Source organism: Dermochelys coriacea, chromosome 1, assembly GCF_009764565.3.
Source record: "Dermochelys coriacea isolate rDerCor1 chromosome 1, rDerCor1.pri.v4, whole genome shotgun sequence".
NCBI lineage: Eukaryota > Metazoa > Chordata > Testudines > Dermochelyidae > Dermochelys > Dermochelys coriacea.
In genome coordinates this window covers 26,247,926-26,273,970 of record NC_050068.2, presented here as the reverse complement: position 1 = coordinate 26,273,970, position 26,045 = coordinate 26,247,926, and the positions used below count along the sequence as shown (strand labels likewise).

The 26,045-nt window shown below is 43.0% G+C and overlaps 1 protein-coding gene across 3 annotated transcripts in view; it reads left to right on the top strand.

Moving 5' to 3' along the window:
* Nucleotides 1-25,514, top strand: part of SMCO4 (single-pass membrane protein with coiled-coil domains 4) — a 45,638-nt gene extending 20,124 nt beyond the window's left edge. Inside the window, exons 2-3 of one of the 3 annotated variants that reach the window (XR_006277580.1) lie at nt 8,184-8,313; nt 24,695-24,827. Coding sequence is in view for 1 of the 3 variants with exons in the window: in XM_038368978.2 (XP_038224906.1) it covers nt 24,695-25,019 (325 nt within the window). In the remaining 2 variants the exon portion in view is untranslated. Of the gene's footprint in view, nt 1-8,183; nt 8,314-24,694 lie in introns of all 3 variants that reach the window. The other 2 variants (XR_006277578.1, XM_038368978.2) reach the window with 2 other exon arrangements.
* Nucleotides 25,515-26,045: the final 531 nt, after the last annotated feature.

Sequence of the window (26,045 nt, the reverse complement as noted above, 5' to 3'; positions counted from 1 at the left end):
AAAAATAAATATTAGAAGTATTCTGAATGTGATTTTAATTTATTAAATGGTTCGTATAATGTTTATATAGCTGATCAGGAAATTATAGTGCCTTTTCCTGATAGGCTTGAACAGGAACCCTTTTTAACATTTCCCATTTTAAATTTAATCACATTAATCCTAGTTTACATCGCCTTTACTCTGGTAAAGCTCACATCCTGTTCCCTGGGAGTGGACCTTCATTTCCCTGTGGGGGCTTGGCTGAAATGAATGGGGCTCTGCACTAGCACGTGGGTCTATCAACGTGGAACAATTTGGGACTTAAGTCATTCCTTTCCCTCCTTGCTGTTGACACCATCTGTATATGTGTAGCCCCATAAGTCCAGGTCTTGTCCAGTTTCTTTCTCTCTTTAAACGTCTCCTGTCTATAGCTGTTTTACTTGCCATTTGTTTTCATTCCGCTTGTGTCCTTTTTTCACTTGATGGAGATGAATGTTGATTACAGCTGCCCCAGTTGTTTCTGAAACGCTTTTCACTTCCTACTGCTCATTTCCAAAACGTTATTTGGATCCCAGCCAGCTTTCTCTAGCTCATTTTGCATTCCTTCTAAGTCCACTTCTTCTGAAGTGTGTAAATATTTTTGGTGTTTCTGCTCTACAGAGACTCGATGAGCATTTGAGACCCAGTATTAGGATCCCTTGATGCTAGGTGCACTTCAGCCTTTTCCCAGGCTCATGTGGGGCTGTACGCTGGAGCACTTCCCAGTGCTAGTGGGTAAACACTAACCCCACCCATAAGGTTGCTTTATGACTGCTGTTGGAGCCTTCAAGCTGCTGTAGCTCCCATAGCAAATGCACTTCTGTTACAAGGGGACAGAGACCAGTGGTTGGTAGATCCATCTCCCGGCCTTCATAGAATCATAGAATATCAGGGTTGGAAGGGACCCCAGAAGGTCATCTAGTCCAACCCCCTGCTCAAAGCAGGACCAAGTCCCAGTTAAATCATCCTAGCCAGGGCTTTGTCAAGCCTGACCTTAAAAACCTCTAAGGAAGGAGATTCTACCACCTCCCTAGGTAACGCATTCCAGTGTTTCACCACCCTCTTAGTGAAAAAGTTTTTCCTAATATCCAATCTAAACCTCCCCCATTGCAACTTGAGACCATTACTCCTCGTTCTGTCATCTGCTACCATTGAGAACAGTCTAGAGCCATCCTCTTTGAAACCCCCTTTCAGGTAGTTGAAAGCAGCTATCAAATCCCCCCTCATTCTTCTCTTCTGCAGACTAAACAATCCCAGCTCCCTCAGCCTCTCCTCATAAGTCATGTGCTCTAGACCCCTAATCATTTTTGTTGCCCTTCGCTGTACTCTTTCCAATTTATCCACATCCTTCTTGTAGTGTGGGGCCCAAAACTGGACACAGTACTCCAGATGAGGCCTCACCAGTGTCGAATAGAGGGGAACGATCACGTCCCTCGATCTGCTCGCTATGCCCCTACTTATACATCCCAAAATGCCATTGGCCTTCTTGGCAACAAGGGCACACTGCTGACTCATATCCAGCTTCTCGTCCACTGTCACCCCTAGGTCCTTTTCCGCAGAACTGCTGCCGAGCCATTCGGTCCCTAGTCTGTAGCGGTGCATTGGATTCTTCCATCCTAAGTGCAGGACCCTGCACTTATCCTTATTGAACCTCATTAGATTTCTTTTGGCCCAATCTTCCAATTTGTCTAGGTCCTTCTGTATCCTATCCCTCCCCTCCAGCGTATCTACCACTCCTCCCAGTTTAGTATCATCCGCAAATTTGCTGAGAGTGCAATCCACACCATCCTCCAGATCATTTATGAAGATATTGAACAAAACGGGCCCCAGGACCGACCCCTGGGGCACTCCACTTGACACCGGCTGCCAACTAGACATGGAGCCATTGATCACTACCCGTTGAGCCCGACAATCTAGCCAGCTTTCTACCCACCTTATAGTGCATTCATCCAGCCCATACTTCCTTAACTTGCTGACAAGAATGCTGTGGGAGACCGTGTCAAAAGCTTTGCTAAAGTCAAGAAACAATACATCCACTGCTTTCCCTTCATCCACAGAACCAGTAATCTCATCATAAAAGGCGATTAGATTAGTCAGGCATGACCTTCCCTTGGTGAATCCATGCTGACTGTTCCTGATCACTTTCCTCTCCTCTAAGTGCTTCAGGATTGATTCTTTGAGGACCTGCTCCATGATTTTTCCAGGGACTGAGGTGAGGCTGACCGGCCTGTAGTTCCCAGGATCCTCCTTCTTCCCTTTTTTAAAGATGGGCACTACATTAGCCTTTTTCCAGTCATCCGGGACTTCCCCCGTTCGCCACGAGTTTTCAAAGATAATGGCCAAGGGCTCTGCAATCACAGCCGCCAATTCCCTCAGCACTCTCGGATGCAATTCGTCCGGCCCCATGGACTTGTGCACGTCCAGCTTTTCTAAATAGTCCCTAACCACCTCTATCTCTACAGAGGGCTGGCCATCTCTTCCCCATTTTGTGATGCCCAGCACAGCAGTCTGGGAGCTGACCTTGTTAGTGAAAACAGAGGCAAAAAAAGCATTGAGTACATTAGCTTTTTCCACATCCTCTGTCACTAGCTTGCCTCCCTCATTCAGTAAGGGGCCCACACTTTCCTTGGCTTTCTTCTTGTTGCCAACATACCTGTAGAAACCCTTCTTGTTACTCTTGACATCTCTTGCTAGCTGCAGCTCCAGGTGCGATTTGGCCCTCCTGATATCTTTCCTACATGCCCGAGCAATATTTTTATACTCTTCCCTGGTCATATGTCCAACCTTCCACTTCTTGTAAGCTTCTTTTTTATGTTTAAGATCCGCTAGGATTTCACCATTAAGCCAAGCTGGACACCTGCCATATTTACTATTCTTTCGACTCATCGGGATGGTTTGTCCCTGTAACCTCAACAGGGATTCCTTGAAATACAGCCAGCTCTCCTGGACTCCCTTCCCTTTCATGTTAGTCCCCCAGGGGATCCTGGCCATCTGTTCCCTGAGGGAGTCAAAGTCTGCTTTCCTGAAGTCCAGGGTCCGTATCCTGCTGCTTACCTTTCTTCCCTGCGTCAGGATCCTGAACTCAACCAACTCATGGTCACTGCCTCCCAGATTCCCATCCACTTTTGCTTCCCCCACTAATTCTACCCGGTTTGTGAGCAGCAGGTCAAGAAAAGCGCTCCCCCTAGTTGGCTCCCCTAGCACTTGCACCAGGAAATTGTCCCCTACGCTTTCCAAAAACTTCCTGGATTGTCTATGCACCGCTGTATTGCTCTCCCAGCAGATATCAGGAAAATTAAAGTCACCCATGAGAATCAGGGCATGCGATCTAGTAGCTTCCGTGAGTTGCCGGAAGAAAGCCTCATCCACCTCATCCCCCTGGTCCGGTGGTCTATAGCAGACTCCCACCATGACATCACTCTTGTTGCACACACTTCTAAACTTAATCCAGAGACACTCAGGTTTTTCCACAGTTTCGTACCGGAGCTCTGAGCAGTCATACTGCTCCCTTACATACAGTGCTACTCCCCCACCTTTTCTGCCCTGCCTGTTCTTCCTGAACAGTTTATAACCATCCATGACTGTACTCCAGTCATGTGAGTTATCCCACCAAGTCTCTGTTATTCCAATCACGTCATAATTCCTTGACATCACCAGGACCTCCAGTTCTCCCTGCTTGTTTCCAAGGCTTTGTGCATTTGTATATAAGCACTTGAGATAACCTGTTGATCGCCCCTCATTCCCAGTATGAGGCAGGAGCCCTCCCCTCACAGACATTCCTGCCTGTGCTTCCTCCCGGTATCCCGCTTTCCCACTTACCTCAGGGCTTTGGTCTCCTTCCCCCGGTGAACCTAGTTTAAAGCCCTCCTCACTAGGTTAGCCAGCCTGCTGGCAAAGATGTTCTTCCCTCTCTTCGTAAGATGGAGCCCGTCTCTGCCCAGCACTCCTCCTTCATGGAACACCATCCCATGGTCAAAGAATCCAAAGCCTTCTCTCCGACACCACCTGCGTAGCCATTCGTTGACCTCCACGATTCGACGGTCCCTACCCAGGCCTTTCCCTTCCACGGGGAGGATGGACGAGAACACCACTTGCGCCTCCAACTCCTTTATCCTTCTTCCCAGAGCCACGTAGTCCGCAGTGATCCGCTCAAGGTCATTCTTGGCAGTATCATTGGTGCCCACGTGGAGAAGCAGGAAGGGGTAGCGATCCGAGGGCTTGATGAGTCTCGGCAGTCTCTCCGTCACATCACGAATCTTAGCTCCTGGCAAGCAGCAGACTTCTCGGTTTTCCCGGTTCATCCCCAGCCCTATCTGCTTGACAGAGAAGAGAGCCCCACCGGAGCTCTGAAGAGTGTACAGTTAGGTATGGGCTTCCCAGATGAGCTGCTTGTACTGCACGACCTCACCCATTCTGTTGGATTGGGCAGGATGTACCTCTGACTTGATGTATCCTGACAAGGATGGGTGAGGTAATATAGTTTGTTGGACCAACTTCTCCTGGTGAGAGAGACAAGCTTTCAAGCTACATGGGCTCTTACAAGAGCGATGAGCGTGATATAAGCACCTAGGTAGATCATGTCTACACAAACTCATTTTCTCCCTTCTCCATGGTTTGGTGCTTTAGTTTAGTTTATTTACCTCCTTGTTTTAAATGTTTTGTGTTTTTTTTATGGCATTCTCCCCCCCACCCCACCTGGTTAGTAATAATTTGCTAAGAAAACAACATACTCATTTTGCTCAGCCCTGAAATTTGGAAGCTGACATGGCAAGATGCCTCTTATAAATTGTGAAAGGTATTTGAAGATACACTTTCATGATAAAAATTGGGGTTTCTGGATCAATTTCTAGGGTTGATAATTGTACTGAAGAGCATCCTAATTTGGAACAGTGTTGGCAATATCTCCTCAGCATATATTGGTCTGTCAGGTCAGTACAGGAGCTTTATGTAATCTAGCCTCCATCCCACTTTAACTCCAGAAGAACTTCAGTGATTAATATTTATACCAAATGCTTTCATGTTTCCACAGTGAAATTGTGTTACTATCAAATGAAATGGTGGCTTTTCCCTGTTGACTCAGTGTGAAAAAGATTGCAGAGGCTTTCAGCAACGCTGCATCTGAGACACACTTCAGCAAGAAAACTAGGCTCGTCTTTAATTTGGTGTTTCATTTTGTGAAATCGCTTACTCTGAGAGAAATAATACATTTACATGTATATTAACCAGTGTTTGCCAGCTCTTGGAACAAAGCCAGTTCTCTCAGGGCCAAACACACTTGGAGCGAATGAGTAATAATCTGCTGTTGTCACTCCTAATTTATGAATGGGTAGACAGAACAACGCTTGCCATTTTAAGTTGTCCTAGTTGCTTCAAAGCCCAAAACCCAGTGTGTTAGCTATAGATTCAGAAATATAGATTATAGACAGCATGGCTTCTCATTGCAGATTTACTGGGTATTGCAGTGACACCAGATGAAAAACCTCCTTGGAGGAAAGAAAAGGAGTAATAGAAGAATGAAATATATGCATTCTTATATATATATATGAAATATATGCAAGCTGGAGATGATGAGGGATGGGAACTTCTAAGTATCAGCCAGAGGCTAGCAAGGTATGTGGAGTATGCTCTCTTTAAAGGTGACCTTTAAAAAGAGGGGGGGGGGAAGATTGGGTTTGTGCCCTTCTTTATGATGTCCAAAGAGATCCTGAAGATTTATTTCCCTGTCCCTCCCACACTAAAAAATTCTGCTGATTTCTGAGATAGAAATATCAAGGTTATTTTTGTTGTTGGCAAACAGCGTGTGTTGGAGCTTTCTCATTTCTCAATCAGAAATGTGTCTTATACTGTGTTTCAGAAATTCGGAGTGTGTCAAATCTTCGATGTCAGACTAGAGGCACCTGAAAGAGCTCTGGGTCTTCAGAACCTCTGAAAATGACATAGGTATATAGTAAGGTCAGGTACTACCTAATCCAGTGACTTGGTCTTTAGGATTTGGATCAGGTTATTGATGTTGTAAGGTTCTTTGAGATCCTCACATTGCCCACACTCCCAAATGCTGACCGTGCTTACACCACCTTCTGTTGTGATCCAGGTTTAGGCTATCTGGGAAGTGTGGTGTAATTGAAGGTACATAGGGGGAGAGCGTTTGGCATGTTCTGAAATCTCCAGAAAAGATGCTAAGAGTAGATACCAGCTGATTCAGTTCAGTTTTGTGCAGAGGGAGCAGTATTTTAAGAAATCGGTCAGTAGCATCTGTTAGCTAATAAATTTGCTTTTTAGCATTTACTTTTGGCATGTGTCTTGAAACTGCCATAACTTACAAGGACTTTTTGAACAATCTGCATAAATCTACAAAGAAAGAAAGGTATTTGTGGTATTATAAATAGAAAGCAATGGAATGGAAGCACTTATTTATGATGGTTTAAAAGATTGCAATGGAATGGAAATAAGAAAAATTACTATGGGTCCTGACTTAGAAGTGACTTAAATAACCGTGCTGCCAGAGAAGGCAAAACATAAACGGGACTAAGAGACATTCGGAATAAGAAGTCAGTTATTTTATTAAAGGAATATGAAATCTATGGCCCTTTTCGTCCTAGAGTGGAAGATTGGATGGAGCACTGAGAATTTTGGTGGGATGTGGTTGAACCTTAATTTGTTGGATGCCGTTTCTAAATTATTGTATTTTTCAAAGCCTTTTCTGCGATTTTTTTTGGAAAATATTCTAGTGTGGCACAACCATTCTTTTTCCACGACAGTGTTGCAGAGCATAAGCATGTTTAGCCCTGTGGTCTGGAAGACCTGCTGTGATACGTTGTGGCAATTACGCCTCTGTTCTATCTGCACTAGTACTCCCATCATTGCTGCATTAGCGGAACTTCCTGAAAAATGCTTGGGCAGACACAGCCTGTAAGTGAACATGTTTCCTGGGCAGTGAGTGGGTGCGTACATCAGAATACGCAAATTGTATTTATTATAAAATATTGTGAGAGAGAAAAAAAGGAAGCGTGAGCTAATGATAAGAGCAGGAGTCTGGGATTTGGGACTCCTGGATTCCATTCCCAATTCTGCATTGGATTCATTGTGTGGTCTTAACCCATTTAGATGAGTTTTTCAGATAGTGTGCCTGTCTAGGTTTTGCGTCCAAAACACCAGATGCGTATATGCGGCTTAGGGAGGCACATGCACATGTACTCGTACGTGTATGTGGTCCTGAGCAGTTTTCCTTATATTACTCAGATGCACAAATGTGCATGCACTTGAAAATGTTTGGACCATAACCTTCCCTATATGCAAAATGGGGATGAAAATAGTGTCTGCTTCACAGTGTTCTGAGGCTAATTAATGGTTTAGAAGTACTTTGAGATCCTTGGGGTCTGCCTCCCAGGGTTATGGAATACTAAGTACTGTTTATAGAAGTAGTGCATGCAGAGGGTTATGTATTGTGCTTTGTTCCTCCTTCCTTTTTTAATTCTGTTACATCAGGAGAACTGAAGTCTTGGTCTTGATAAGCGTTTTTTTTTTAAAAAAGTCACTTTTGTGTTTCTATTTTGTTTTCTGGGTTGTGGTATGAACCTGTAGTTGTTTCTTGAACTTTCCAGAAGAACTTCTACAACAAGGGTTCTCAAACTGGGGGTTGGGAGTCCTCAGGAGGTCGCGAGGTTATTACATGGGGGTTGCAAGCTGTCAGTCTCCACCCCAAATCCTGTTTTGCCTCCAGCATTGATAATGATGATAAATATATAAAATATGTTTTTAATTTATAAGGCGGGCTGTACTCACAGGCTTGTTGTGTGAAAGAGGTCACCAGTACAAAAGTTTGAGAACCAGTGTTCTACAAGATGCTCTCCGATAGTCACCTGCATTTCTCATGCTTTTTGGTAATGGACTGATGCATTAGCCACCGGGCTCTGTGCCATCTGTTACTTTCAATGGGTTTTGTGCTGCTGGAAATTCCTAACTCAGGTGTTACTCCTCAATAAATAAATGTGTTGGGTAAGCCATTGTTGCAGAACTGATTAGATTTTACCTTCATGAGACAAAACAAGTCTGCAGTTTTTTGTTCCTAAGCCACGTGGGCTCTCATTAGAGGACACTTATGCTGGGAAAACAGTCCTTGGTTAGACAATGTAACGCTTTTCCTTTTTTCTCTTTTATTTTATTAGGTCTTAATTTAAATTAAGTTGAATTCGTTTACGTTACTGTTGCCATATCGTCCTATGTGTAAATTGAGGAGAACTAACATGGATTTGATCAGCCTGATCCAGCTCTATGTAATGATGTGTCATCTTGCAGGTGGGTTCAATCAAGTTGGAGAAGCCATGGTGCTTTGTTACTGCCTGGGATAGGTTAGTCAAATATAACACGAATGAAGGAGTAAGCTTGAGAGTAGATTGAATTAGATTTTAGTAAATTGGAGGGGGAAAAAACCCTAAAATGCCTGTGAAAACTCTGATTCTAATGACTGAGTGCAGCAAACACTACCTTGAAAGGTTATCAAGCATGTAAGAGAAACAAGAACTTGAGAGTAGTTTGAGCAGGCCTGGATTCCCCAGCACTGGGGGAACCCTGCTTTGAGTGTACGTGGCTTGGGCAGTTCTCGCCTAACGTCTTGGTATTATTTTAATGTGGGGATGGCAGTTTTTGGGTGTGCAGATATGCACGACAGGGAGAAGAATCTCTCTTTATCACCCCTCGGTAATGTCCCGGCTCTGAGTGAGTGCTTTGGAGAGGAGGGCACAGATGAAAACCAGACCAGCAAAGCCATCGCATCGCTTACATTCTGAAATATTCATCCAACCTGAAAATGTGGTGATTGGTGGAGGAGTGGGGAGAGTCCCTATCCCTGTGGGAATTAAGAGGGAGAGTCTCCTGGCTCCCAGCTCACCCTCGTCAATAATTGTATCGGGGCTGAGGGATTCGCTTTACATTTATTTATAAACCGTGCAGTACTTATCTAATGGGCTAATCAGATCTCTCTGGGTGCATGCGCAAGCAGGAGCAGACAGGCACAAAGCCAGCAAAGGCTTTCCACAGCTATCCCCTGAGAAGCCTTGAAAAACAGGGCTTCCAACGTGCCCTGAAGGAGTGAGCTTGAGACCAGGATTGCTCTCTCAAAATGCCCTGGCAGCAACCTCATCTCACTTTACATCTGTGAGTATTTCCAAGATACTTAGTAAAGTAAAAAGCATCCCAGCTTGGGTGTACTGAAGCCCCACAAGGAGCTCACTCACATGAGCTCTTCCCCAGCCTGCTCCATAACTTCCAGCCACAGGAGATTTTTCCTCCTTTTATGTCCTGAATGGAGTAATCAGCCTTTTCCCCAGACAATTAGGGTCCAGAGTGACCTAGACAAATTGGAGGATTGAGCCAAAAGAAATCTGACAAGGTTCAACAAGGACAAGTACAGAGTCCTGCACTTAGATTGGAAGAATCCCATGCACCGCTACAGACTAGGGACCGACTGGCTAAGCAGCAGTTCTGCAGTAAAGGACTTGGGGATTACAGTGGATGAGAAGCTGGATGAGAGTCCGCAATGTGCCCTTGTTGCCAAAAAGGCTAACGGCATACTGGGCTGCATTAGTAGGAGCATTGCCAGCAGATCGAGGGAAGTGATTATTCCCCTCTATTCGGCATCTGGAGTATTGCCTCCAGTTTTGGGCCCCCCCACTACAGAAAGGATGTGGACAAATTGGAGAGAGTCTAGTGGAGGGCAACGAAAATTCTTGGGGGTTGGGGCACATGGCTTACGAGGAGAGGCTGAGGGAACTGGGCTTGTTTAGTCTGCAGAAGAGAAGAGTGAGGGGGGATTTGATAGCAGCTTTCAACTATCTGAAGGGGGGTTCCAAAGAGGATGGAGCTCAGCTGTTCTCAGTGGTAGCAGATGACACAACAAGGAGCAATGGTCTCAAGTTGCAGTGGAGGAGGTCTAGGTTGGATATTAGGAAACACTATTTCACTAGGAGAGTGGTGAAGCACTGGAACGGTCTACCTAAGGGATCGCCATCCTTAAGGTTTTTAAGGCCTGGCTTGACAAAGCCCCGGCTGTGATGATTTAGTTGGTGTTGGTCCTGCTTTGAGCAAGATGACCTCCTGAGGTCTCTTCCCATCCTAATCTTCTTGTGATTTTAATTCGGATCCAACAGGCCCAGCCACCTTGCAGTCAGAAGGCTGTTGACCTGCTGTTGCTGATCTTGCCCCCATGTCTGAGGGATCGCTTCCTCTGTTTTTCTCCCATTCCCCTCCAAAAAAAAAAAAAAATCTAATTCTTGGTTTTTAGAATTCAGTCCCCTCCTGCTGTGGGCATAGACTTTGCCTGCCAAGTTTGAGCCTGAATGTCATTTTCCGTGCCAAAGTTTTAATGACAATAAAGGGGATTATAATGAAAAGCATCAACAGTCCTTTCATATTACAAAACTGCAACATCAGGCTTCAGATTTCCTGGTGCTTTGCTGTGCTTGTGCCTTATAAATCTGTTTCATGTATAGATTTATGGTTAGGCAGTTTCACAGAGTGGATTTTTGGGGAATCTGGTAGTTTGAATGAAAGACGTAACAAAGTGTATATATTGGATAATAGGAAACAGAGTATTTCCCATCTTAGGTCATCACCAGTTCAAGGGATGAATGATGACTGTTCAGTTTGTGAGAGGAGTTGGTAGTGAAAGTCAAATTCCCAGTGGACAGGTGCCCCTAATATAGTTATATTGGAAAACCCATGTTATTTTCAAATTTGGTTTCCTTTGCTGTTCATTCTCACAAAGGCTGAATGCTTGTTGTTTGAAATCACTGCAGGCTGCTATCAGTGACTGGTTTAAATCTTCCTGTTTGGTGGTGGTGTTTAGAAACTGATTGAACTGAACAAATGCACCAGTAAGAGAAATAGCTTCTTTTCAGAGAGTTCTTGTCAGTAACAGCAGAAGAAAATTGCAGTTTATTAAGAAAACAGCTGAGCAAACATATTATCAAGTCATTTGCTGGGTCTTGCAGCATATTGCATTTAAGTTTAATAAGATCTCTGTTTGTGTAAATAGAAAATGGCAAGGTTTTCTTTCCTTTGGCAACCTCCCTCAAACTAATACATTCTGTGACAAATTCGTGTTTATTTTTAACTTGTGTGTGCGTGCACTCGCGCTCTCTCTCTCCCCGTCTCTCTCTACTGAAAACTATTTCATACTAGAACCTGACTTAAGAGACGTCTTGATACTGATCTTTATGTACAAAAAAAATCTGTTTCTGATGCCACTAATTAATTGAGCCTAAAATGCTCTCTTCTCTTCTTTCATGGAGTTCTGCTCTGTTAATGGAATAAAACCGCAAAATAGAACGGTCTTATGTACCAAAAATTTTAGCACCTGGCCCATGTTTAAGAACTACATCTTCCCAGATGTATAAATCTTTTCCCCCCCCACTCCTCCGAGTATGGGTTATTTTTGTATAGCAGGTCTTCAGAACTGTTACAATCATACTGAAATAACTTTTTACTTTGACACTCTTTCCCCCCCTCTGACACTGTGGAAGAATATAGTGATGGTTTTCATTTTCCAAATGCAATGAATAGTTTAGAGACTCTCAAAGCAGCACTTACTGTAAATGTGATGTTCTAGTAATGGTGATTTGATTTAGGACTGTAATTGGGGGAAAAAAAACCACCTTGCTAAAGGACAAAGGTAGACTGATTTTGTACACTACCTTAATAATTCTCTCACTGGTATGCATGCAACTGAAAGCTTTTACCCTTCAAAATGAAGGGTTGAAGGAGCAAATCATAATACTTTGACACAGTGAAATGGACGGAGGTAAATTTTGTATTATCACAAAAATTTGTCTTTGTTGTAGAGGAGAGAACTGATCTTTTTCACCAGGTCCAATATTCTCTTCTAATCAGTGTCTTAATGTTAGCCCTTTTTGAAACCATATGATAAAAATGTCACTGAAACGTGGTAATTTCAAAATCCTGGAGGTTGTTAACATTAACTCCTAAATTCTTGGTTGTGCATGATTTTAGCTGTGTCCCGCCTGTTTTGAACTGAATAAGTCCTATGGGTATAACCCAGATCACTAATTTGAAAATGCAGGGGTAAGATTTATTCATGTTGCTTTCAGTCATTTAGGGTTAAATTGCATGACTCTTACTGGGCAGGTTTCAGAGTAGCAGCTGAGTTGTTCTATTCACAAAAAGAAAAGGAGTACTTGTGGCACCTTAGAGACTAACAAATTTATTAGAGCATAAGCTTTCGTGAGCTACAGCTCACTTCATTGGATGCATTTGGTGGAAGATACAGTGGGGATATTTATATATACACACACAGAACGAACATGAAACAATGGGTTTTATCATACACACTGTAAGGAGAGTGATCACTTAAGATGAGCCATCACCAGCAGCTGGGGGCGGGGCGGGGACCTTTCATGGTGACAAGCAAGGTAGGCCATTTCCAGCAGTTTGTTAAACCATGAAAGGTTTTCCTCCTTTCTCCCCCTCCCCCGCCCCGCTGCTGGTGATGGCTCATCTTAAGTGATCACTCTCCTTACAGTGTGTATGATAAAACCCATTATTTCATGTTCTCTGTGTGTGTATATCAATCTCCCCTCTGTATTTTCCACTGCATGCATCCGATGAAGTGAGCTGTAGCTCACGAAAGCTTATGCTCAAATAAATTTGTTAGTCTCTAAGGTGCCACAAGTCGTCCTTTTCTTCTTACTGGGCAGTATGTACAGGAGTAGTTGTAGTCCTCTCAGTGGGACTACTCGTGTGAGTAAAGGATGCACAATCAGGCTCATAATTACCATTTCCCTCTGTAAACAGTAACTGTCTGCTCGTTTTAAATACACGTACTTGCTTCAATTGCAGACTTTGTGTTATGTAATCGGAACCACAGGTTGAATCATGGAGCCACCTAGGTCTTGCTGAAGGGTGAGTTGGTCCAAAAGGGAGCAGGGGGATGATTCAGTGGCTCTTTCCATGTTAATCTTCTATACAGACCAGCTCTTCAGGGTTCTGTTTCCCTAGCCAGACTGGCCCATGTCTGCAGTATCCAGCTTCTAGGCACTTCTGGCTCACGCCCTCATCACTATCTTGTAGAGCAGTGAGGAGGGGGTCATGTGCCACTTCACACTCTGCACTGAGAGCCGTTGATGTCATCCAGTCCAGCTCCTCATAGCACAGCCATGTACGACGAGCCCTCACAGAATGACTGCTGGAGTCGTTTGCCCACCTGTAGAGTGCTCGGTGTGTTCCTGGCACTGGACTGGAGTCTGCTGAACATCCCTCAGCTCCAGCTTCTGTGAAATTTCTTGGTACAGGTAAATGTTCCTGCCACTCCAGGCCAAGTCGGGAAGAACAGTGCACTCTGACCACACGTTGATCAGCACCCTGGTGTGGCTGGTGGACCAAGCAGCTGCCCATGTCCACCTGCATTAATCTGTAAAGCTTGCAATGGAAAGCTGTATGATGACGGGGAGGGGGGACAGGGACCTTTATAGCTTGGGTAAGGGTCAGGCAGAAAAGGGTTCAATGTGGTGTGGGGGTGGAGGACAGCTGAAACTTGAGATCTGGCATATGCCCTTTTCCCCTGTGTTTACTGCACACTGGCGTGGGTATGGGGCCTTGCCACAGCCTGAGGTTTGTACTTACCAACACCCTTCAGTCGTGCTAGCTTACTCGCCCTCAGACACGTGCCCCTGGGGCTTAGATGTGGTCAAAAGGGGGATTGTGGCAAAACCACATTCATGGACACATGTACAGACCTACCCTACTCTGTTCTCCCCCAGGAACTGAACTGCTCTTACTGACCCAATATGGTAATGTCTCCTTCAGCCATAACAGAGTTTCAGCCATGCTGGCTAAGCCCTGGGCAGAGGAGACCAAATTGCTGACTGCCCCCTCTGGCTGCATGGTAGAGCCACCCTTATATGCAGGCAAACTCACTGAAGTGTAAGCAAATGCTCCCAAAGAATCTCTTGTCAATATGGCTTTTATCTTGCTTCAGGAGTGTTGCAACCAAAGGCAATTTTTCATGTTTCCTCATGGAAAATGTAGTCCTTATAATAAGGCTAGAGTGTATTCCCAATTTAATCTCTGCTCTGGAGAGGAGTATCCCCAAGTGTCACTACAATAAACTGCATCCGATGAAGTGAGCTGTAGCTCACGAAAGCTTATGCTCTAATAAATTTGTTAGTCTCTAAGGTGCCACAAGTACTCCTTTTCTTTTTGCGAATACAGACTAACACGGCTGCTACTCTGATACAATAAACTGCAGAGCATTGTCTGTTCAAGTTCCTAGCATCCCTTTTTCCCCACTGCCATCAACTTCAACTTTGCTCTTCAGTGGAGCAAAACCTGCCTCATTGCTAATTTGTTAATGTGTGATTTATTGATATGTAGGTGTCCTGAGGGATACCTTAAATTATAAATATTAGTTCTTGTTTCAATTTCAAGCGGTGCAGCTGTTCAGGGAGTGTTACACAGGACAGCAAGGCGTGGTCAATCCAGTTTGGTTTGCAAACTCTTTTTAATTAGGAGATAGAAGAAATTATTCAGATTCATGTGGCTAATACATTTTTGGTGTAAGACTGGCTGGCTGTAATAAATTCTTCAGATGTCTAGATGTGATTATACTAAGTGCAGGTAAACAGTCTTTTATGCATGTGTTTTGTGTGTAGAAAGAACTGTAGAGATTGTAAAGTTGAGATGTCATTAGAATAACTGGAAACAGCCTTGCCTTTCCTGTCTCATAGCAGTTGGTCAGAGTTGTTTATATAGTGTATGGTTTAACTATTTAGATTACTAAAGATAGCTTTCATTTTATATAGTCCTGAAGTACTACAGTAACGTACAACCAGAAATGCTCTCTCTTTGTGTGCTGGTTTTCTTTAAAAAGGATTTATATGTTCATTTGAAATGTAGCCACTTTTATGTAGCAACGTTGGTACAACTTAACTCTACACAACAATTTAGGACAGGAAGTGAAGACTACCAGTTGAAACTGCAGAAAGAATTTTGGTGGGGAGCAGTGGAGGAGGGGACAGCATATAATATTACCTTAGCTGGACTTTGGCCAGGCACTGTATATAAAAACCTTTATACTTGTGAGGATACCATGGACTCTTTAGTCGACTCCAAGTAGTTAGAACTCTCTTAAGTCTTGCTTGAAAGATGATCTTTCCAGGGCAGCGTATGCTGGGATATTATTTTTTCAGAGGGAATGGTGTCCTGTATGGAATAACCAGTACCACTTCTTGTTGTTTTGTTTCAGATTAGTGATTAAGAAGATTTCTTTCTATCTAATAATTTAGTCATTAATCCTGACAAACAAGAAAGGCAACTGTTTTCAGTGCTGTTCCTACAAAAGTATCTGTCGAGTTGTTTACAGGCATCTGATCTCTCTTCCAAAACCGGTTAGTTGAACTAGTCTGATGTTTCAGTTCCAGCCTTGACGAAAGCTTGGACCAGAGATGTGTGACTGCTAACAGAGCAAGGCTTTGGGACACGCACAACCTGCAACAGTGAGGCCTCTCTGGTTAAGGAAACTAGAAATGTGAAGGAGATTCTTACCTTTTCTTTTAAACAGAAAGCTAAGTTTCCAGTTCTTTGCTTTACAAAGAAAGTCAGTTGATCACACTAGGATTGAAAGATGAATGATTTGACCAAAAGCTGAGACCGTTCATGATCCATCTCTAGCCCCTTATCTCCATCTAGTCACCTCAGGCTGATGGCCTTTATGGTTTGTGAAAACAGTGGGCACAGATCCTTTGAATTTTGAGGAGGACCCAAATAATTTTGGACCTGTGGGGATCACCAGTACCCATGCTGCCACCGATAGCATTAGGATGCTGCAAGCTCTTTTCTGCTTTCACCTCAAGAAGAGCTTTGTGTAAGATCAGAAGCTTGTCTCGCCAACAGAAGTTGGTCCAGTAAAAGATATTACCTCCCTCACCTTCTCTCTCTCATATCCTGGGACCAACACAGCTGCAGTGACTCTACCTCTACCTGAATTAGGCTTTTGTATTGAGTGGCAGCGTGATCTTTGGCCACAGGAAGAGGTAGCTCAGTAACGAGAGGCAGTGTGTTCTAGTGGACTAAGAATGGGATTAAGAACAATGGACTCCGTTCTAATCCCAACTCTGGCATTGATTGGCTCCTGTGGCTTTGGTCAAAGATACTTAACCTTTCTGTCTTAGTGTTCCCAATCTACAGATGGGGAAACCTACCGGCCTTACAGTGAGGCCAAGGGGAGTGGATGTGGGTGTGTAACCATAGATTTCAAAGATAGAAGGAACCGCTATGGCCATCTAGTCTCACTCGCGTAGCCTAGGAATTTCACCCAGGAATTCTTGCAGTGTGGAGATTTGTTCTTTCCTATTATACAAGTGAACACTCTGAAACCCAAGCTATTGCTTAGTTGTTTTTTTTTGGTAAAATCCTGTGTAAGTGCTACGTTGCACCAGAATGTGTGCACAACTCTCCCATAGCTGGGTCCTGAGTGACTTGGACAAATTCTCTCTTGCAACATTTGTTTCGCTATTGGAAGCTATGAATGGATCCTTGGTAAAAGGTGCAGCAGAGGTACTGCAGTGATCTGAGGAGATCCACCTCCCTCATTTTTATAGCAAATGATTTAGTTCAGTTTGGGTGAAACCCTAAGAATTGCCTCGCTAACCTTCCCTGAAATCCTCCAGCCGGATCTCTGTATAAATTCAGCTTCTGCTAGCAATGAAGCCAAATGACCCAAACCTATTGGAAGCCTATTTGTATGTTGATGCCAGGTTCCCAAACTTGGGAGCAGTAGTCTGTAATTCTAATGGAACTGACATTTATGGAAAACCTTCTGTTCCAATCCTTCAGGATTTAATTTAGTTTCAGAATGAAATATTCATTTTAAAGAGGTTATAAACTATCGATGTTTTTGGTCTCTGTCTAGCTAATGATGTAGAGAATGAGGCACACATTTATTGTTTGAGTGAGAAATTGGTTTTGTTTTAACTTCTGTTTGCTGCTGTGGATCATAGGAAGTCCCAAAGGCTTTTCCTGTCGGTCATTTCATTGGTCCCTTAAGTAACAAAAATATGAAACATGGTGACTTATATTAATAATAGAAACAATATTTTCATGTTGCGCTCTCTCTCTCCAGGCTGTAATATCAGATCATCTAGTTATACTGAGTGGCAAATATAAAACTTTTTCTTTTGTACATCATCTGTTTTAGAGTGAAATAATAAAGCTAAGTACCAGAGAAAGGGAGGAATTGAGGAATGCAAAGGACAAAAGAAATTTCTTTTCAGATGGTTTTAAAGGAGGAAAGTTGAGGCAGATATAAAAAGGTTGTTTCAGGAGTGTAAAAGACCCTCGCCCTAATCAACAGCAGTGGGAGCATGTGAAGGGAGTGAAAAGCCACGGTGAACTGAAGAAAGTATATGCAGTGATTTAAAAACAGGGCAATCCCATTTGAAGAGGATCCAGAAACAAACTGGGAATCCAGGAAGTCGAGTGATCTGAGTGTTGTGGTGTTGTAAGATTTGCCACCCACCTGAAGTTCACTGAACATCAAACATAAGAGGGGAAAAAAACCCAGCTCGTCTCCGAATCCAGGTTGAGTTTTCAGGTTTTTCAGTCAGAAGAAACATTGTTTTGTTTGGAAACTGAGAACGGTGGTACGAGACCAGTCAGAAGTATCACCAACCCATAGGATCGGTGGTATGCCCCTAGTTTAGAACAGTCTCTTGGAGGAACAGCTAAGTGGCATACCCACTTATGTCTCCCAGTCTGCCCCAGAGCAACCTTTCCCTCACACTGGGTAACCATGCAAAATGCAGGGGAAACCGAGGCACATGTTGACAAGAATGTGTGAGGAACAGTAGGGGGGAAAATAAACATGGGGAAATAGTTTTACTTTGTGTAATGACACATCCACTCCCACTCTTTATTCAAGCCTAATTTAATGGTGTCCAGTTTGCAAATTAATTCCAATTCAGCAGTCTCTCATTGGAGTCTGTTTTTGAAGTTTTTTTTGGTTGTAATATTGCCACTTTCAGGTCTGTAGTTGAGTGACCCAGAGAGATTGAAGTGTTCTCCGACTGGTTTTTGAATGTTATAATTCTTGACCTCTGATTTATGTCCATTTATTCTTTTATGTAGAGAGTCTCGACTGTCTGGTTTGGCCAATGTACATGGCAGAGGGGCATTGCTGGCACATGATGGCATCTCACATTGGTAGTGAGACTGGGAGTGGATGTGTCATTACACAAAGTAAAACTATTTCTCCATGTTTATTTTTCCCCCTACTGTTCCTCACACGTTCTTGTCAACTGCTGGAAGTGGCCCATCTTGATTATCACTACAAAAGGTTTTTTTTTCTCTCCTGCAGGTAATAGCTCACCTTAACTGATCACTCTCGTTACAGTGTGTATGGTAACACTCATTGTTTCATGTTCTCTGTGTATATAAAATCGTCCTACTGTATTTTCCACTGCATGCATCCGATGAAGTGGGCTGTAGCCCACGAAAGCTTATGCTCAAATAAATTTGTTAGTCTCTAAGGTGCCATAAGCACAGTTGAGTTACCCCTAGCGAAGTCTGAGCTAGCAAACAGGAGCAGCAAATGGGAATTTTGCAAGGGAGTTCTCCAGGTGAAGGAGGAGTGACTATGTAGCCCTTGGTGTGAGTTTGTGTGTTCTTGTGTGCTTGCCATGTGCCTGCTTGATTGAAGTTTATAGTGTGGTCTTTCTGGAAGGTTGAGGGGGCACTCCGTGCTGCGTCTAGTGGCCTGCTAGGGAAAACTGAGAGCTTCCCAGCGAGGCTCTGATCTGCCATCCTTTCATCCCTAATCTCTTTAGGATTCCCTGACAAGGAGGCGGTGTTAACTCGGGAGAACGGGTTTTAAAACCCTAAGCAACCAGAGGAGCTGGTGAACAGGGGAGTTTTGTGAGGGCAATTTAGAGAGGGAATGTGAGAGCCAGATACACCTAATAAACATTCTCTAAATTTAGTCCAATAACCCCCCCATTCTCCAACGAAACTCCCCCACCCCTACCCCCACAAGACCCTGCAAGATTAAAAAGAATGTAGGTCGAAGTCCAGCAGCAGAGTGGGGGGCTAGCCAGCTTATTGCACTGAATGCAGCATGTATGATTATCTGCTTGTGTGCATTCAGCGCAATCAGCTCATGGTCCACCGAGACCAAGTATGGGCTCTTGAGACCAGAGTGGCTGAACTGGAGGAGCTAAGGGAGACCAAGAGTTACACAGAGGAGACTTTCCAGGATGCAGTATAGTGTTCCCACCCCAGTCCGACAGCCTCTGTGCTACTGAGAAGGATGAACGTCTCAGGGAAAGTAAAGATCAAACTGGAGAAGAGGGAAACAATCTTGTAGTTCAGATGAGATCGTCCTTCCAGATGATCTCATGGCATCCTTGCACACTGAGGATATTTCTCTAGGGAGAGGGGATCCTTGTTATTAGGAAGGTAATAGTAACGGAGGATTCGATCATTAGAAATAATAGATAGCTGGCTTTGTGGTGATTGGGAGAACCACATGGTGAATTGGCTGCTAGGTGCGAAGGTTGTGGATCTCTCAAGATATCTTGACAGACTTATGTGCAGTGCTGGGGAGGAGCCAGTGTCGTGGTACATGAAGGCACCAGTGACGTGCGGGAAAGTAAGTGAGAGATCCTGGAGGTTGCTAGGTAAGAGATTAAAGTCCAGGACCTCCATGGTAGCATTCTCTATAATGCTTCCAGTTGTACATGCCAGGTCAGTTAGACAGGCAGACTTGCAGGGTTTCAATATGCGGATGAGACAAAGGTGTTGGGAATTCCTAATAAATAGTTTATTAGGAACTGGAGAATCTTTTGGGAAAGGAGGAGCCTATACAGGAAGGATGGGCTCCACCTAAACCAAAATGGAACCAGATTGCTGGCACTTAAAATTAAAAATGTCATAGAGGAGTTTTTAAACTAAGGTCTTGGGGAAAGCTAACACGTGCAGAGAAGCATGTGGTTTGGACAGACTCATCCTTTAGGGGAGGAATTATTAAAGGGGATACTATCCCAGTAAAGAGGAGAAGGATAGAAGTTGCTAAAGTACAGGTGGGAACTGAAGAGAAACAGACAAAGAAAGAGTCCCATTCAGTTACATCACATGAAGGCAGAAAACTAAATATTGACAAATTTTATAAGTGTTTGAATACAAATGCAAGAAATTTAAATGGCAATATGGGTGAACTTGAGTGCCTGATATTAAATGAAGATATTGATATAATAGCCATCACAGAAACTTGGTGAAATGATGATAATCAATGGGACATGGTAATACAAAATATATAGGCATGACAGAGTAGGTTGCACTGATGGGGGAGTGAGACTATATGTGAAAGAAAGAATAGAGTCAAATATAGTAAACATCTTAAATGAATCAAACAATAGCATTGAATCCCTATGGATAGAAATTCCATGCTTGAATAATAAGAGTATATATAGCAGTGGAAATATACTACTGACCACCTCGCCAGGATGGTGATGGTGACTGTGAAATGCTCAGGGAAATTAGAGAGGCTACAAAAACAGAAAACCCAATAATAATGGGGGATTTCAACTATCCCCATAGTGACTGCATATGTGTCACCTCAAGATGGGATACAGAGATAACATTTCTAGACACCATTAAGCACTGCTTCTTGGAGCAGCTAGTCCTGGAACCCCCAAGGGGAGAGGCAATTCTTGATTTCGTCCAAAGTGGCACACAAGATCTGGTCCAAGAGATGAATATAGCTGAATCCCTTGGTAACCACAACCATAATGTAATTAAATTTAACATCCTTTCAGGGGGGGAAATACCAGAGAAAACCACCACAGTAGTATTTAACTCAAAAAGGGGAACTACACAAAAATGACAAGGCTAGTTAAATGAAAATTAAAAGGAACAGTCACAAATGCCTGAAAGCTGCATAGAAACTTGCTAAAAACACCGTAATACAGGCTCAGACTATATGTATATCCCAAATAAAAAAGGAAGAGTCAGAGAACCAAAAAAATGCCACCGTGGCTAAACAACAGAGTAAAAGAGGCTGTTAGAGACCAAAAAAAATCTTTTAAAAATTGGAAGTCACATTCTACGGATGAAAATAGAAGGGAGCATAAACTCTAGCAAGTCAAGTATAAAATTAAAATTAGGCAAGCCAAAAAAGAATTTGAAGAGCAACTAGCAAAAGACACAAAAGCTAAGAGCAAACATTTTAAGTACATCAGAATCAGGAAGCCTGCCAAATAATCAATGGGGCCACTGGACAATCAAGGGGCTAAAGGAGCACTCAAGGAATACAAGGCCTTTGCAGAGTAGCTAAATGAATTCTTTGCATCGGTTTTCACTGCAGACGATGTGAGGGAGATTCCCACACTTGAGCCATTCTTTTTAGGTGACACATCTGAGGAACTGTCTCAGATTGAGGTGTTGGGAGAAGAGGTTTGGGAACAAATGGATAAATAGTAGTAAGTCACCAGGACCAGGTGGTATTCACACAAGAGTTCTGAAGGAACTCAAATATGAAATTACAGAACTACAAACTGCAGTATGTAACCTATCACTTATATCCGCCTCTGTATTGGATGACTGGGCAATAGCTAATGTGTTGCCAATTTTTTAAAAAGGCTCCAGAGGCGTTTTTGGCAATTACAGACCAGTAAGCCTAACTTCAGTACCAGGCAAATTGGTTGAAACTATAATAAAGAACAGAATTATCAGACACATAGAGGAACACAATTTGTTGCGGAAGAATCAAAATGTCTTTTGTAAAGGGAGATCATGTCTTATCAATCTCTTAGAATTCTTTGATGTGTCAACAAACATGTGAACAAGGGTGATCCTTTGGATATAGTATACAGTACTTGGACTTTTAGAAAGCCTTTGACAAGTTCCCTCACCTAAGGCTCTTAAGCAAAGTGAGCAGTCATGGGAGAAGAGGGAAAGTACTTTCGTGGATCAGTAACTGGTTAAAAGATGGGAGACAAAGGGTAGGAATAAATAGTCAGTTTTCACAGTGGGGATGAATAGCAGGGATCCGAATGATCTGTGCTGGGACCACTGTTGTTCAACGTATTCATAAATGTTCTGGGAAAAGGGGTAAATTTTGTGGTGGCAAAGTTTCTAGATGATAGAAAATTACTCAAGATGTTAAGTCCAAAGCTGACTGTGAAGTGTTGCAAAGAGATCTCACAAAACTGGGTGACTAGGCAACAAAATGGCAGATGAAATTCAGTGATGGAAAATGCAAAATAATGCACATTGGAAAACTATATCTACAAAATGATGGGGTTTAAATTAGCTTTTTCCACTCCAGAAAGAGATCTTGGAGTCATTGTGGATAGTTCTCTGAAAACATCTGCTCAATGTCCAGCAGCAGTCAAAACGGCTAACAATGTTAGGAACCATTAGGAAAGGGATAGATAATAAGACGGAAATTATCTTACTGCCACTATATAAATCCATCGTACACCCATAACTTGAATACTGCATGCAGTTCTGGTTACCCCATATCAAAAAAGATATATTAAAAATGGAAAAGATACAGAGAAAGGCAACACACATTATTTAAGATTATGAAACGGCTTCCACATGAAGACAGATTAAAAAGTACTGGTGCTGTTCATTTTAGAAAAGAGACGACTACAGGGTGAATAGGCTAGAGGTCTATAAAATCATGACTGGTGTAGAGAAATGGAATAAGGAAATATTATTTTCCCCTTCACAGAACACAAGAACCAGGGTCACCCAATTAAATTAATAGATTTAAAACAAACTAAAGGAAGTACTTCTTCACACAACACACAGTAAACCTGTGGAACTTGTTGCCAGGGATTGTTGAGCAGGCCAAAAGTATAACTGGGTTCAAAAAAGAATTAGTTAAGTTCATGGAGGATCGGTCCACCAATGGCTATTAGCCAAGATGGTCAGGGATGCAACCCCATTCTCCAGGTGTCCATAACCCTCTGACTGTCAGAAACTGGGACAAGATGATGGGATAGCTCACTTGATAATTGCCCTGTTCTGTTTGTTCCCTCTGAAGCATCTGGCACTGGCCACTGTCAGAAGACAGGATACTGGGTTAGATTGGTCTGACCTAGTATGGCCATTCTTATGTTCAGATTCTTCCTAGCTCAGGGGTGGCCAACCCAGAGTCACATGCGGCTCTTCAGAAATTAATATGCAGCTCCTTGTATAGACACTGACTCCGGGGCTGGAGCTACAGGCGCCAACTTTCCAATGTGCTGGGGGGGTGCTCACTGCACAACCCCTGGCTCTGCCACAGGCCCTGCCCCTTCCCACCCCCTCCCCTGAGCCACCGTGCCCTCGCTTCTCCCCCCAGAGTCTCCTGCATGCCACAAAATAGCTGATTGGGAGGGAGGGGGAGGTGCTGATTGGAGGGGCTGCTGACATATTACTGTAGCTCTTTGGCAATGTACATTGATAAATTCTGGCTCCTTCTCAGCCTCAGGTTGGCCACCCCGTCCTAGCTAATGGGGAGGCTTAAATGACACATTTCGGTAATTGTTAAAACCCTGGGAAATTTCCATGGGATCTTTTAAAGATTCATTTACTGGGTTGGCTAGCTATCTGTTAATTTATGGTAAATATATAAATAAAAGGGACAAGTGTTATTTCACTCCTAATTTTCAGTCAGAGCAGACATTTGTGCACAGTGCAGGCACAGAACCATGTGTGTGTGCACAAATAAGGGATCTGCATGTGAATGTGGCAGAACAGATACATGTCTGTCTGTTTTCACATACAGACTAGTCATGCACCTGCACACACCTAAAAAGAATGGGTAGTGATACCTAAGTGTGGCCATACTCTTCTTATCTCAGAGAGACTTGCACGTTGTGCACTGTGCTTATTAACCTCACCTCACAGGTACTTCTGCTTAGAAAGTAGAAGCTTCACAGCATCTTATTTTCAATGACCTCATGTGTAGAACAGTCTGGTTTGCCTCCAGGGTTATCACTTGGAATGAATTCCTCCTTTTGAAAATGCCAAATTTAATAAAATCACAGACACAGCATTGTTTCATAGCATGCTTTAATACTGATCTCGCTGCTAGAGAACAAGATCAATGCTTTAAATGCATCTTTCCAATTCTTTTTTTCCATCAGAAGGCCCTTGATTCCACTAAATGCTTTATGGGGATAATAAATGTGTGATGTCTTTGAATATAATGACAAGGTATGCACTTACTCCCCATGATATCTGTAATGCAAATCTGTGGGAAGCCATAGACTTCTGGTAGGGAACTCCTACTGTTACAAGAAGAGGCAGCTGGTGCTATGTAGTGACAGAAAACTAATTCTTCTTATTCTTATTGTCTTTAGTTCTGTTATCTTGATGCTTTGGTGCATCCAGCATATGGTGCCCTGCATTGTATCTGACTTAACATAGTACAGGTTCAGTGGCCTTTGAACAAAAATGTACATACCATGATGAACTGCTATAATTTTTCACATGGACAGTGTAATTAATAAAGTGAGAATCTTCAGAAATAGGCCTTCATTGACAGTAGCTGTGTAAATGTTGGTGTGCGTTAGATAAAAGTGATATCAAAGGGGAGCCAAAATGTGTGTGTGATCACTATTCAGAATATACATTGATCCTGTCTGAAAGATTTGTTTTGTTTTTCCCCCTTTTACAGATTGTGGCACAGGCAGCCATCTGAAGTAACAACATCTGAAGTTTCACCCTTTTTTCAAAGACCTTCCTTTGCCTATCTCTGCAACTCAACTTTTTGTTTTGTTTTTTGTTTTGGCGGGGGCACAACAAAAGAGCCTAAGAGAAGAATGAGGCAGCTGAAAGGAAAACCCAAAAAGGAGACCTCCAAAGATAAAAAGGAGAGAAAGCAGGCAATGCAAGAGGCTCGACAACAAATCATCACTGTAGTGCTTCCCACAATGGCTGTTGTAGTGCTTTTAATTGTTGTGTTTGTTTATGTGGCAACTCGCCCAAATACAACTGAATGATGCCGCTTTTGAAATTCTCTAACTTCGTATATTAATACTCGTATTTTATGAAGAGTCAAAAAACTCCCCCAAACCTTTCTTCCAATATCCCACTTTTTAATAGTATTTTACAAAGGAACCTACTGTCATCTTCAGTCTTCTACTTAATTGGAGTGCTACGATTTCTGTTTCAGAATGTAACAAAAAATGGATTCGTGAGCGTGCCAATACGTTTTATGGTCCAGTTGATGTGCCTTTCAGACTTTTAAAATGGTGTTTTTTCTTAAAGCTATTTGAAGTTCTATATTGTGAAAGGAAACTCTGCTGTGTTATAAATTTGTATAAATCAGCTTTCAGATTTTATCACTGTAATCTGTAATGTTGCTCCCATGAGTTTTTGTTAGTCTGTTTCATAACTTCCAAAGAAGTACACTTCTTCTTTGTGCTTAATGTCATTTGAAATGCTCTGATTTAAAAAATATATATATTTTTGGAATAAAGAAGATATTAATCTTACTTAGAATCTTCAACTTGTTTTGCCAAAAAGTGGCTTGATTATGTAATATTTTTCATTTAAATGCTATACAGCAATGTTTCTCAGACAGGAGTCCATGGACCTCTGGGGATCCGTGAGGGTATCCCAGGGGGTCCGCGGACACTGCTGATCAACTCTTCCCCCTCCCTCCCTTCGTCCCTCCCCAGTGCCTGCAGCACGCTGGGGGACAGCTGTTCAGTGGCATGCAGGAGGCACTGGGAGAACTGGGGAGGAGCAAGGACGGGGCGTGCTCGAGAGAGGAGGAATGGCAGGGATGAAGCAGGGGCAGGAAGAGGCGGGTAGAGTGGGGACGGGGCATGGGGCTGAGCGGGGGAGCTTGGGGGTCTGCGAAAAATTTTAAATCAGAATGGGGGTCCTCTGATAGCTAAAGTTTGTTGACAACTGCTGCTATACAGAGTACTTACAAAGGATTTCTTTTTCCTGTGGGACTTGAACATTCAAAGTGAATAATATAAGATTTACCAGAACAGTCTTGCAGAAACTCAAGAGAA